Raw genomic sequence first — 13837 nt, 5'->3', positions numbered from 1 at the left:
TAATATTTTAAATAAATGTGTTAAATTTCGCAAAGGCCTTGACTACAGTGGAATGTAGTCACGGCCTACTCATTGTTTCCCTTTGTTGAGGGAAAAGGTACTTGATAAGATTGTGTGATGTGTTGTTGTCTTACCTTGCTATCTTAAGACTAATGTACTAATTGTAAGTCGCTCTGGATAAGAGCGTCTGCTACATGACATAAAACGTGAAATGTACATGTGAAATGAAGGACCGGATGTTGTTACTGGATTGTAGCCAATGCAATTCAGACTTTACTCTCAAGTGTTTGTAAATAAGGGGGTGGAAAGAGTACGAAAATATACTCAAGTAGAAGTAATGTTACTTTAATTACATTTGACTCAAGTAGAAGTACAATTACTGGTTAAAAAAACGACTAAAGTAAAAATGAATAGTAGCTCATTTAAAAATTAAATATACTATTAACTATTCACTTACTCACTCACGCACTTACCAGAGTTGGAGAGTACTGAAATATCCTACTCAAGTAGAGGAAAAGTTACTGAAAAATATTATAAGTAATATAAGTACTCAGAAATGTAAATCCATTACTGTAACGAGAGTAGTTGTAATGAACTATGTGTCACCTCTGGTAGCAAGTGAGGAACCATAGAATGATAATGAGCCCAGCCCGGAATAGCTCATTGAATGTGGATAACTACTATTTATGACAAAGGCCTCATGACCCAGGCATAATGAGGAGATTTAGATGGTAATTACAAATGATCTATGTGATGGAGACAATAGATGTCTGATGTAACTCTCTAAATGATTGATGATTGATTTCCATTACCATTAATCTATTTATCCTGCTACTGGCCAATATTACTCATTTTTACATGTATTTATGTACAGTGCATTCAGAAAGTATTCAGACCCCTTGACATTTTCCCCCAAAAATGTATGTTACAGCCTTATTATAAAATGGATTAAATTGTTCCCCCCATCAATCTACACACAATATCCCATAATGCTTTACCCCGTTGTGCTTCGCTGCACAACTATTTTCAGGTCTCTCCAGAGATGTTAGAATGGGTTCAAGTTTGAGCTCTGGCTGGGCCACTCAAGGACATTCAGAAACTTGTCCCGAAGCCACTCCTTCATTGTCTTGGCTGTGTGCTTATGTAACAGATGTATATGTACTCTCCATGCGTTGTGTTTTCTCAAAATAAATCACTTCGGCCAGTGGTCCCAGTTGAGCATCATTTATTTCTGTTGTTAAATGGGAAACAGCACGTTAGTTATGCAGGGCTTAACGGTATTGATGGCTGTCGATGGCAAAATCCCTTGCATCACATTTTCATACTTGGTGAACAAAATACAAAAATATAATACAAAATATAACATGTGTAAATACCCGTGGTTAAATGGGAAACAGCAGGTCAGTTGTGCAGGGCTTAACGATATTGATGGCTGTTGATGGCAAAATCTGTAGCATGAAGACAACTGTGTTAGTAGTGGCTTATGTGACCCTTACATAGGTGTATGCTAGCTAACACACTTATTTACAGCAATTATATGCCAAAGCACATCCCAGAAAGCCCCTCAATCCCTAACAGGTACCATATACCCACACATGTATAAATCAGTAACGTACAGCAAACCTGTACACATTGTAAAATAGAAAATAGAAAACAATATTCAGAACGTGACCTACCCCTTGCATCACATTTTCATACTGGGAAGACCTGACGTTCGCGATCTCCCGCTATCTGCAAGCGGGGCCAATCACAAAACACCTTATTGTCATCAGAGTTGAACTAACCAATAAGAATGCTTGAACATTAAATACATATTTCTTTAGAGGCAAGTGGAAACATAACCAACCCTGTTACACTTATTAAGGTTGTTGTCCTGTTGAAAGGTGAACCTTCGCCCCAGTCTGATCGTCCTGAGCACTCTGGAGCAGGTTTTCATCAAGGATCTCTCTGTACTTTGCTCCGTTCATCTTTCCCTCGATCCTGACTAGTTTCCCAGTCCCTGCCTCAGCAAAATATCCCCACAGCATGATGCTGCCACCACCATGCTTCACCGTAGGTGATGGTGCCAGTTTCCTCCAGATTTGACGCTTGGCATTCAGGCTTAATAACCTGAACCAGATTACAGGCACTGGTTACGTTGAGAAGTTTCCTCTTGAGCAGACAGCTTATATTCAGGTCCCCAAGAAAGACAGATTTCCACCGGTCTAATGTCCATTGATCATGTTTCTTGGCCCAAGCAAGTCTCTTCTTCTTATTGGAGTCCTTTAGTAGTGGTTTCTTTGCAGCAATTTGACCATGAAGGCCTGATTCACGCGGTCTCCTCTGAACAGCTGATGTTGAGCTGTATCTATTGCTTCAACTCTGTGAAGCATTTATTTGGGCTGCAATTTCTGTCGCTGGTAAGTCTAATGAACTTATCCTCTGCAGCAGAGGTAACTCAGGGTCTTCCTTTCCTGTGGTGGTCCTCATGAGAGCCAGTTTCATCATAGCACTTGATGTTTTTTGTGACTGCACTTGAAGAAACTTTCAGAGCTCTTGAAATTTTCCAGATTGACTGACCTTCATGTCTTAAAGTAATGATGGAGTGTTGTTTTTCTTTGCTTATTTGAGCTGTTCTTGCCATAATATCAACAAAGATTTTTTTTAAATGCAGTTTGAGGCCATGTGCTAGAGATAGGGGTGGGGGCTATTGGGCAGGAGGGGTGTAGTGATGTTTGTATGATGTAGTCATTTGTATGTTTTGTATTGTTTCTAAAATACATATTGTAAACATACAGTACCAGTCAAAAGTTTGGACACGCGTACTCAAAGAAAAACGTTAAAAAGTTCTTTAAATTTTCCGGATTGACTGACCTTCATGTCTTAACATAGTGATGGACAGTTGTTTCTCTTTGTTTGTTTGAGCTGTTCTTGCCTTCATATGGACTTGGTCTTTTACCAAATATCTTCTGTATACCACCCCTACCTGGTCACAAAACAACTGATCGGCTCAAACGCATTAAGAAGTTCCACAAATGAACTTTTAGCAAGGCACACCTGTTAATTGAAATGCATTCCAGGTGACTACCTCATGGAGCTGGTTTAGAGAATACCAAGAGTGTGCAAAGCTGTCATCAAGGAAAAGGGTGGCTACTTTGAAGAATCTCAAAAATAAAATATTTAGATTTGTTTAACACTTTTGGTTACTACATGATTCCATATGTGTTATTTCATAGTTTGGATGTCTTCACTATTATTCTACAATGTATAAAATAGTAAAAATAAAGACAAACCCTTGAATGAGTAGGTGTGTCAAAACGTTTGACTGGTACTGCAGATACTGACTGCTCGCCTATAGCAACGCCCCAAAATTATAGGCTTTAGATGAAGCAGGTGAACCTTCAGCCACCGAACTTCAATAACACTTGACATTAAATCTATCTCTAAGCATTACTGGGATATGGTTCTGAATAAATATAACAACACTTTCCCCACAAGCATTCCTGTCTCTTTTATATGCTCCCGAGTGGAGCAGCGGTCTCAGTGCTAGAAGCGTAACTACAGACACCCTGGTTCGAATCCAGGCAGTATCACAACGGGCCGTGATTGGGGGTCCTATATGGAGACGTACAATTGGCCCAGCATCCGTGTTTGGCCGGTGTAGAAGTCATTATGAATAAGAATTTGTTTTTATCTGACTTGCCTAGTTGAATAAAGATTCAATATAGATGTTATATCATTTTATTGCTACTGTTCTATAATGAATGAAATGATCTAAGTGAGTCTCAATGACGGCTCATATGTGAATGTTATATAACCTAGAAATGCCTCATGAGCTTTAAAATTCAACAGTGGTACCCCATCACAATACACGAATTTGATATTGCTTATAAACCGTGCATTATATTCCCCAAATAATTGCGCACTTATTTTTAACATTACGGTATGCACCGGCAGGCCAAATGTCCAAGGAAGTACACTTTTCAGTGCTGCCACTTTTTTCAAAATTAGCTTAATCTGTCCTCTCTTTTCAGAGTTGTATTTAGCTAGCTAACTTCTCAAGCGTCTTTTAATAGCAAATAAACGATACACACGGACATGTTGTTGCCGAGGTATGGGGTGGAGAAGAGTTAAACCAGTCGATTTGACAGAAAAGCTAACTATGGTATTTTGTGTAGTAACGTTAGCTAGCTAAGGCTATTGACCGACGTTGGTTTCTAGCTAAGCAAACAGTGATTTTAGTTTGCGACCTTCCTTTACCACTCGCAGTATGTCAATCACATCTTTGGGTTCTGCTTTCCGTGTTTAAAAATGTGCCGTTTTCTTTTAGGTTAATAAGAGTCAAACAGACGATTTGACAGAACATTTAGCTAGTTAGCCTGGCTACGTAGCTAACGTTAGCTACCTGCTGGTTCTATTTCAATCAAGTCCTAACCTAAATATATTGTTAGATACATTGCTGAGGCGCTTTTTCATCCTAGTTCTGGGTGAGCCAGCTCACGTGTTTAACAAAAGGCGTGTGTTCTACTGTCATAAATATATTAGAGGCTTCTTTCCATCCCCCTGGCTAAATACTTAGCTATATAAAGGGAAAGGGGGATACCTAGTCAACTGTCCAACTGAAAGTTTAACTGAAACGTTTCTTCCGCATTTAACCCAACCCCTCTGAATCACAGAGGCTGCCTTAATTGACATCCATGTCTTCGGCGCCCGGGGAACAGTGGGTTAACGTCCTTTCTCAGACTGACAGATTTTTACCTTGTCAGCTCGGTTAAGTTACTGGCCTAACGATCTAACCACTTGGCTGCTATAGACTGTTAAGTCTGTCTAGTTACTAGCTACGACTGTAACCTAACGTTAAAATTATGTTTGTTGACAGCAACATCCAGGGTATTGAGATGCACCCTCTGACTGACCAGATATCCCATTGAGCAGCTGTAACTGGCAGTATCAGTGGGCTATGTGCCAGGGACTTGACAGACATCTGGGATTCCCATACACGTCTATTAATGGGTTTACGGGACAGGGGTGTTGCAATTGGAACTCTGAGTTAGAATGTTGTGGGCTTGTTGTGTTGACATTTCGGTGTTCATTCCATTCCACAGGTTCCGTTTTCTAAGATCGGTGGCATCTCTGACAACGAGGGCGTTCTCCCTGGGCCCTGTGTCTCTGCAGGGGAAGGCCCCGGACATGTCTGAGGGTAAGGCCATACCCACCTTACTGACTGACTGATTATGTGTTTGATATATTGGTTGGTGGATTGATTAGCTGCCTCACTCAGTGTTATGAACCTAACATGAACTACTTGTGAGGTATGATGGCAAGACATTGAGTCTCAATCCAGTCTCCTTTTGTTACCTCTGACCCATGACTTGTCTTGTCTCCACAGGGAATGCTCACTTGCTAGTGTCAAATGGTGTGTTGGTAAACAAACCTGAATCCTAACTGTATAAAGCACTTTCTTAATTCTGTTTTAATTCAACATAAATCTGCCTGCATGTAGCTTAGCTAACTGTCTCTCAAGCACACTGTCTTGATAACAAACTCTCACACACCGTCAATCTCTCTTGTGATATCCAGCACCCTGTCACTTTCTGTTGTTAAATCCAGCAGCCTTCTGTGTTCTGTGTTGAGCTGGCCTGGTTGTACGGGCTTGTTACCCTCTTCCATTTTCTACACACTGAACTGTGAATGCATCCCTGGCCTGTGGCAGTGGCTAGCTCTTCTTACAGATGCTGCAACCCTCCTGTAGTATATTTTAGTAGACAGACCTTTAATGTTCTCTATACAAACTTGCATTATGGACTGTATCTACACTACTGTATGTTCCTCAGAGATGGACCCATGTTTTGAGGTGGCTTCTGCCTTGGTGATTTTAGGGCTATCCCTCTCTCAAGCGTCTTGTTTCATATGGGTACATATCGTCTCAACATTATGACAACACAGCGACTCCAGTCAGGTGGGCCACAAACTAATGGGCAAATCTCAAATTACATTGTATTAACTTGTCAGTACAGTACTGATATCTCCCCATTGCACACATACCCTCAGGCTGCAGTGCAGAGCCACTCTGGTTCCATGTGCCAGCTGGAACAACAGCAGAACTGATGTAGAGTATCCCATCCAGACCTCTACTCTCTGGAGCTTGCTGCTATCATTCTGTCTGAGATCATGTTTCCCGTTGTATTTTGATTGATTAGGATTCATTTTAGTGTCATACACCTATTGGTGCCCAGCCCACATTGGCTGTAATATGTGCAAAAAAACAAAATTACATTTCGCAATTTACCATTTTGTCACATTATATAAACACATTTCTCCTTTTCCCCCAGGCTTTAAAAATAAATTGAGCAATATTAAATACCGTAGCGCTGCTCTAAACTCTTCCGCCACAGCGCACTCAACCAAGTCTTCTCATCAAATACGCCCTGTCTGCAAAATAATTAATTTCTGTGCTCGTCATTTAACCAGAATGTTCTGTTCTGAGAACAGTATCAGTACACACAAACACTGAGAGCTGATCAACTGTGTGGATTGTTTTTCAGTGCGCAACCGGCTGAGGGAGATTGTGGGAGCGTCCACTAACTGGAGGTACAATAACAGAACCAGTATACCTATTTTGTATTGAGAATACTGATACCACGACAAGGAAGACCTGTGTTGACTGTTAGATATGTTCATGACTTTGTTAAACTCACAGCTCATTCCTGATGAATCTCTTTCCCTATCTCTCCTCCCATCCTGTAGGGACCACCAGCAGGCGTTAGCTGACCGTTTGTCGTTGTCCAATCAGCTGGCTGGTTCTCAAGATGAGCTTCCTGTCCGCAGGATGAAGGACAGCTACATAGAGGTCCACCTTCCCCTGGGCACAGACCCTACCCTTAGAGAGAAATACCTTAACTACCACAAAGGTGTCAGGTAACACATGCTCACAAACACATGCTCACACACACACACACCCTTTCCCCCCTCTCAGTCCGGTTTCTCTATTCCAGGTTTGGCCGTATCCTGGAGGATCTGGACAGTCTAGCAGGTATGACATCATCACCTCAACCACAATGCACACTGGTACATGTTATTATAGTGTTATTTCTCTCTCTCCTCAGTGTTGATCTGTTACTCTCACACCCATAACAAGGCACTTCAGAGATCTCCTCTGTCCATCGTCACTGCCCTGGTGGACAAGATAGGTATGACACAACAATGCTGATACAACACCAGGATGTACTGCGTAGACCAGGGTTTCTCAAGTCTAATCCTGGGATACTTTTCCCAGTATCATTGAATAGTTTGTTGCTGTTGCATTCTGGTATGTGTATGTGATGTCACAGACATGAGGAAACAAGTCATACACCCTGACTGTGACATCAAGTTCACTGGTCACGTGACCTGGGTGGGGAAGACCTCCATCGAAGCCAAGATGCACATGTCTCAGGTACACACACACACACACACACACACACACACACACACACACACACACACACACACACACACACACACAAAAAAAGTCCACAATAGTGATGTTATGTCTCTGTGTATGTATAGTACCATGATGGGGCCTACACTCCAGTTCTGGATGCTACGTTTGTTATGGTTGCCAGAGACCCTGAGAACAAGAGGTACACAACAACTATCTGTCCGTCACCCCAACCATCCATACGTCATTCCAGCCATTCATCCATCTATAGTATCCAACCATTATTAACTGTCTCTATTACTCTGTCTGTCTCTCTGTTTTTCTGTCTGTCTTTCTCTCTGTTTCTCTCTGTCTATCTATCTGTCTGGCTCTCTCTGTTTGTCTGTCAGGGCAGCGTTTGTTAATCCTCTGAAACCAGAGGGGCCTGAAGAGGAGGAACTGTTTCAGCAGGGAGAGAGTAAGACACATTACATGCGTTTCTATATATATATATATATATTACTGTGTTTGTTTCTATTATTTACTGTGTGTGTGTCCTGCCAGTCAATAAGACGCGTCGTATAGAGCTGAGTACAGCGTCTCTACTGAAGGTGGCCCCTACTGCTGAGGAGAGGAAGATCGTACACAGCCTGTTCCTCAACACCCTGGACACCAAGTATGACACACAAATGCACGCACACACGCGTCAGTAAAATGATGACATGAACAATTAGCAACTTTACTTCCATAAAGTATTTTTAAATCACAATTATCATTTTTAGAACAAATATCACCATAAAGGACTTATTGGGAGTTATATCACATTGTTGTCACATTGATGTTCCCTGTAAAATGAGAGAAGTTCACTGAAGGTGTCGATCTTAATTGACTTCATAATGTTGAGACGATATGAAACAAGACACTTGAGAGAGGTGCACCCCTTTGAATGAACACAATTATATATATATATATATATATATATATATACACAGTGGGGCAAAAAAGTATTTAGCCAGCCACCAATTGTGCAAGTTCTCCCACTTAAAAAGATAAGAGAGGCCTGTAATTTTCATCATAGGTACACCTCAACTATGACAAATTGAGAGAAAAAAATCCAGAAAATAACATTGTAGGATTTTTTATTAATTTATTTGCAAATTATGGTGGAAAATAAGTATTTGGTCACCTACAAACAAGCAAGATTTCTGGCTCTCACAGACCTGTAACTTCTTCTTTAAGATGCTCCTCTGTCCTCCACTTGTTACCTGTATTAATGGCACCTGTTTGAACTTGTTATCAGTATAAAAGACACCTGTCCACAACCTCACAGTCACACTCCAAACTCCACTATGGCCAAGACCAAAGAGCTGTCAAAGGACACCAGAAACAAAATTGTAGACCTGCACCAGGCTGGGAAGACTGAATCTGCAATAGGTAAGCAGCTTGGTTTGAAGAAATCAACTGTGGGATTTATTAGGAAATGGAAGACATACAAGACCACTGATAATCTCCCTCGATCTGGGGCTCCACGCAAGATCTCACCCCGTGGGGTCAAAATGATCACAAGAACGGTGAGCAAAAATCCCAGAACCACACGGGGGGACCTAGTGAATGACCTGCAGAGAGCTAGGACCAAAGTAACAAAGCCTACCATCAGTAACACACTACGCCGCCAGGGACTCAAATCCTGCAGTGCCAGACGTGTCACCCTGCTTAAGCCAGTACATGTCCAGGCCCGTCTGAAGTTTGCTAGAGAGCATTTGGATGATCCAGAAGAAGATTGGGAGAATGTCATATGGTCAGATGAAACCAAAATATAACTTTTTGTTAAAAACTCAACTCGTCGTGTTTGGAGGACAGAAACAACACATATGGAATCAGGTAGTAACCAAAAAGTGTTAAACAAATAAAAAAATATTTATATTTGAGATTCTTCGAAGTAGCCACTCTTTGCCTTGATGACAGCTTTGCACACTCTTGGCATTTTCTCAACCAGCTTCACCTGGAATGCTTTTCCAACTGTCTTGAAGGAGTTCTCACATATGCTAGGCACTTGTTGGCTACTTTTCCTTCACTCTGCGGTCCAACTCATCCCAAAACATCTCAATTGGGTTAAGGTCGGGTGATTGTGTAGGCCAGGTCATCTTATGCAGTAACTCTGGGTCTTCCTTTCCAGTGGCGGTCCTCATGAGAGCCAGTTTCATCATAGTGATGGATGGTTTTTGCGACTGCACTTGAAGAAACTTTAAAAGTTATTGAAAGCAAAGAGAAACGACAGTCATTACTTTAAGACATGAAGGTCAGTCAATCCAGAACATTTCAAGAACTTTTAAAGTTTCTTCAACTGTATTTGCAAAAACCATCAAGTACTATGCTGAAACTGTCTCTCATGAAGACCGCCACAGGAGAGGAAGAAAGACAATTTACAATAGCAAACTATACCTCACTGAAACATAAGCTGTTAAAATATTCTGCATTTTTTAGCTTCACTGTCCGAATATGAATGTTACATCTTAATTATGAAAAATAATTCATTATGACACATATAATCCAGGAAAACCTTTTTGTGAGTGATGGTGTGTGTGTGTGTTTGGTAGGACAGTGAGTTTCCGTAGCAGAGTTCTGCCTCCTAACTCCGTATGGATGGAGGACGCCAAAGTCAAAGGATTGGAGATCTGCCATCCACAGGTTAGAGAGAGAGGAGAGAGGGAGGGAGCCAGATTTACAACCTGAAACTTTTCTAATTTGTGCTGACTAAGATGTGTGTTTTCAGGAGAGGAATATCTTTAACAGGATCTTTGGAGGGTTTCTGATGAGGAAAGCTTACGAGTTGGGCTGGGCTAACGCATGTGCCTACGGGTGAGTGAGTGAGCAAGTCTGTTCCCAGCAAACCAAGAACATTCTCAGTTACAGTGCGATGTTGTAACATGAAACATTTACCATAAACACACCTCAGAAATTATGTCTGTATTTAATGAAAGTGGTTATGAGAAAATATTACAGGAATGTCCTATTAATGTTGATGGTTATGTTATTCAAAATTCCCATATCAACAAGCAAGGAGCGTTCCCACAAGACTCATAAATGTTATAGTGTGATGTTGTGACATACATAATTGGTCCCGGGTGGCTCAGATGGTAGAGTATGGCACTTGCAACGCCAAGTTCGATTCACACTGGGGAACAGTACAAATGAAAATGTATGCACTCACTACTGTAAGTCACTCTGGATAAGAGCGTCTACTAAATGACTCAAATGTAAATGTACATTTATCCAATAACATTCCCTGAACATTCACAGAACCAATTTTGATTTGCTAGATTGTGTGTGTTTGTTAGAGAAGACATTTGTCCCGGTGCACCACATACACCTGTGCTTCCTCATTGTGTGTGTATTCCTCCCTCCCTCCCTCCAGGGGGTGTCGGCCTATCCTGGTTGCCGTGGACGATATCCTCTTCCAGAAGCCTGTAGAGATTGGCTCCCTGTTACTGCTCTCATCACAGGTGTGTGTATGCATATGCATTGGTGTGTTGTTTGATCTGCTCCAGTTTCAGTGCTAACATGTCCTTCTCTGTGTCTCCAGGTGTGTTACACAGAGGGGAACTACATCCAGGTCAGAGTTCATACAGAGGTTCTTGACCCCCTGACCCGGCATCACAACACGACTAACGTCTTCCACTTCACCTTCGTCACAGACAAAGACGTCCCCAACATAGTACCGCAGAGCTACGGAGGTACTCTTACGTTTGTGCCAACACAAAGAGGTTAAAGTTAACGTCTATTGATTCCACACAGTCTAACATTGGTCTCATGTGTGTCTGTCTCTATAGAGTCCATGTTGTACCTGGATGGGAAGAGACACTTTAACCAGACCCTAGAGTCTCAGTGAGACAAGATGAACCCTGACCCAACGCAACAACTGCCTGCCAAAGCCCTAGTGTCCAGCCACCCCAACCGCCATCCTTACTGTACGCTGTGTGTGTGTGTGTGTGTATTTGCATGAACAATATATCTTCATTTTGTTTCTCACTATGTACTATATACACTTAGTGACAGTTTATTACGTACACCCATCTAGTACCAGGTCGGGACCCCCCTCTGCCTCCAGAACAGCCTGAGTTCTTCAGGGCATGGAAACGTTTCTCAATTGCTATCAAGGGAACTAACGTGTGCCAGGAAAACATTCCACACACCATTACACTTCGCAACCAGCCTGTACTGTTGACACCAGGCCGGATGGGTCCATGGAATCATGCTGCTCACGCCAAATTCTGACTCTACCATCAGAATGATTCGTCGGACCAGGCAATGTTTTTCCACTCCTCAATTATCCAGTGTTATTGATCTTGTGCCCACTGGAGCCGCTTCTTCTTGTTTTTAGTTGAAAGGAGTGGAACCCGGTGTGGTCGACTGCTGTAGTAGCCCATCTGTGACAAGGACCGCCAAGTTGTGCGTTCCAAGATGCCGTTCTGCAGACCAATGTTGTACTGCGTCGTTATTTTCCTGTTTGTGGCCCGCTTGTTAGAGTCTTGCCAGGCTCCTTTGACCTCTCAACGAGGTGTTTTCACCCACAGGACTGCTGCTGACTGGATGTTTTTTGTTTGTTGCACCATTCTCAGGAAACCCTAGGCAATGTCGTGCATGAAAAGCCCAGGAGGCCACAGTTTCTGAGATACAGGAACCGGGGCGCCTGGCACTGACAATTAAACCACACTCAAAGTTGCTTCGGTCACTCGTTTTGCCCATTCTAATGTTCAATCGAAACAGTAGTGGGATGCCTGTTTGCCTGCTTTACATAGCAAGCCTCACACGATACAAACGCTTACTTCAAAAAGCACTCCTTAAGCCACGCCCCAGTGGGCAGAGCTCAGCATGTTGCACAGGGACACAGTTATTATAAAAAGGAATAGGATAAAAAAGACTCACTTTACTATGGGTCCGTTGTGGTTCTGGGTAGCAGTTAATTTCGTCTTTAACATTAAGTCAAATATATTTGAGTAGTGAACAGGAAAACAATGAGTCCCAGACAATTCACAATAGAACAGACCAGGGGGGGGCATCGTTTACTGCCTAAATGATTGGGATCATCTGGTTACCATCTGCGTTTGGAATACATTAGAAATACAGATACAGGATAATTAAATGACGTTTTCTTTGAAAAGATGGGTTTGGTTGAGAATAGAACATTCCGTTTTCTGCCTGGAGTGTTGCGCTGTTTGGCCCAATTTGCTCTACTATTTTTTACTGCCAATGGCATTAAAACAAAGCATAGATGTCCATGTATACTGATGATTCAACTATATATGTACGCATCAGCAACCACAGCTAATGAAGTCACTGGAACCCTTAACAAAGAGTTGCAGTCTGTTTTGGAATGGGTGGCTTGTATTTGTTACAAATCATTCCCTAAGTTCTAGACCTCAGCTGAATCTGGTAACAAATGGTGTGGCTGTTGAACAAGTTGAGGAGACTAAATTACTTGGTGTTACCATAGATTTTAAACCGTCGTGGTCAAAAGATATATTCAATGGTTGTAAAGATAAAGGGATGTCTGTCCGTAATAAAGATAACTGCTTTTTTGAAACCGCAATCCACAAAGCAAGTCCTGCAGGCCCTAGTTTTGTCTTATTGTCATTATTGTCCATTTATATGATCAATGCTGCAAAGAAAGACCTAGTTCAGATGCAGCTGGCCCAGAACAGAGCGGCACGTCTTGCTTCATTGTAATCCGAGGGCAAAGATTAATATTATGCATGCCAGTCTTTCTTGGCTGAGAGTTGAAGATAGTTTGAGGAACATTAATTTGTTGGAAATTCCAAATTGTTTGCGTAGTCAACTTACACATATTTACCCCACCAGACATGCGACCAGGTGTCTTTTCACAGTGCCCAGGTCCAGAACAAATTCAAGTAAACGTACAGTATTATACAGAGACGAGTGCTTGGAACTCCCTTCCATCTTATATAGTGCAAGTGAACAGCAAAGTTGTTTTCAAAAAACAAAACAACCCCTGACGCCCCCCCCCCCATGTAACCTACTTGTTGTGTGCATGTACTGACATGTGTGTGGAACTGATAGATGCACACACACTACATGTTAATGTATGTAGTCTTTTGTCGGTTAATGGGGATTCTAATAAATCAAACATCCATCCCTTTCCTTTAATCAAATGAAGGGGAGAGGCTATGACTATAATTGATGCAGTAAATTACTTTATTTGATAAAACTGTCATTGTGTAGGTGTGTCCCTTTTTGAAGGTTTAATTCAACTTTAATTCAGCCAAGAAATCCATATTTTAATTGATGACTGTTCAGTCTGAATATTCCATGTTCCAATGAGATGAATTAGTTGCATTGCAGTTGTGTGGTGTTGTTTCCATTCAGCTCCATCTAGCCTTGGTATGGAATAACTCATAACTGACAAGTAGCTCAGCATGAGGAAATCCTTGGGGAAAGAAG

General features: G+C 41.8%; 1 protein-coding gene and 1 long non-coding RNA gene across 5 annotated transcripts; one reads left to right on the top strand and one right to left on the bottom strand.

Annotated features, from left to right (window-relative positions):
• Positions 1 to 310: 310 nt before the first annotated feature.
• LOC127918931 (uncharacterized) lies at positions 311 to 1729 on the bottom strand. Its single transcript, XR_008101389.1, has 3 exons — positions 1677 to 1729; positions 1377 to 1448; positions 311 to 1231 (listed from the first exon to the last, which is right to left on the bottom strand). It is a non-coding gene; the product is annotated as an uncharacterized LOC127918931 (long non-coding RNA).
• Positions 1730 to 3931: 2202 nt separating this feature from the next.
• Positions 3932 to 13608, top strand: LOC118369822 (acyl-coenzyme A thioesterase 9, mitochondrial-like). 4 transcript variants are annotated; one of them, XM_052502143.1, is made up of 16 exons: positions 3932 to 4091; positions 5085 to 5179; positions 5369 to 5395; positions 6525 to 6570; positions 6727 to 6897; positions 6975 to 7012; positions 7086 to 7169; positions 7311 to 7414; positions 7528 to 7601; positions 7789 to 7856; positions 7943 to 8054; positions 9976 to 10066; positions 10152 to 10237; positions 10794 to 10881; positions 10962 to 11112; positions 11209 to 13608. In XM_052502143.1, exons 1-16 carry the CDS (start codon positions 4078 to 4080, stop codon positions 11265 to 11267), a joined length of 1308 nt encoding a protein of 435 aa, XP_052358103.1. In that variant the 5' UTR covers positions 3932 to 4077; the 3' UTR covers positions 11268 to 13608. The 4 variants fall into 4 exon arrangements, with proteins under 4 accessions (XP_052358103.1, XP_052358109.1, XP_052358116.1 ...); XM_052502156.1 differs by lacking the exon at positions 3932 to 4091 and adding an exon at positions 4111 to 4144; XM_052502149.1 differs by lacking the exon at positions 5369 to 5395.
• The last annotated feature ends 229 nt before the right edge of the window (positions 13609 to 13837 follow it).

This window comes from Oncorhynchus keta, chromosome 4 (assembly GCF_023373465.1).
Source record: "Oncorhynchus keta strain PuntledgeMale-10-30-2019 chromosome 4, Oket_V2, whole genome shotgun sequence".
NCBI lineage: Eukaryota > Metazoa > Chordata > Actinopteri > Salmoniformes > Salmonidae > Oncorhynchus > Oncorhynchus keta.
The sequence above is the reverse complement of the archived record's forward strand: the minus strand, read 5'-3'. Positions and strand labels throughout refer to the sequence as shown.

Coding starts and splice junctions, on each gene's coding strand:
- LOC118369822 (XM_052502143.1), top strand. Junction 7,602..7,788: donor AGAGACCCTGAGAACAAGAG/GTACACAACAAC, acceptor TTTGTCTGTCAG/GGCAGCGTTTGTTAATCCTC. Junction 10,882..10,961: donor TGTTACTGCTCTCATCACAG/GTGTGTGTATGC, acceptor CTGTGTCTCCAG/GTGTGTTACACAGAGGGGAA.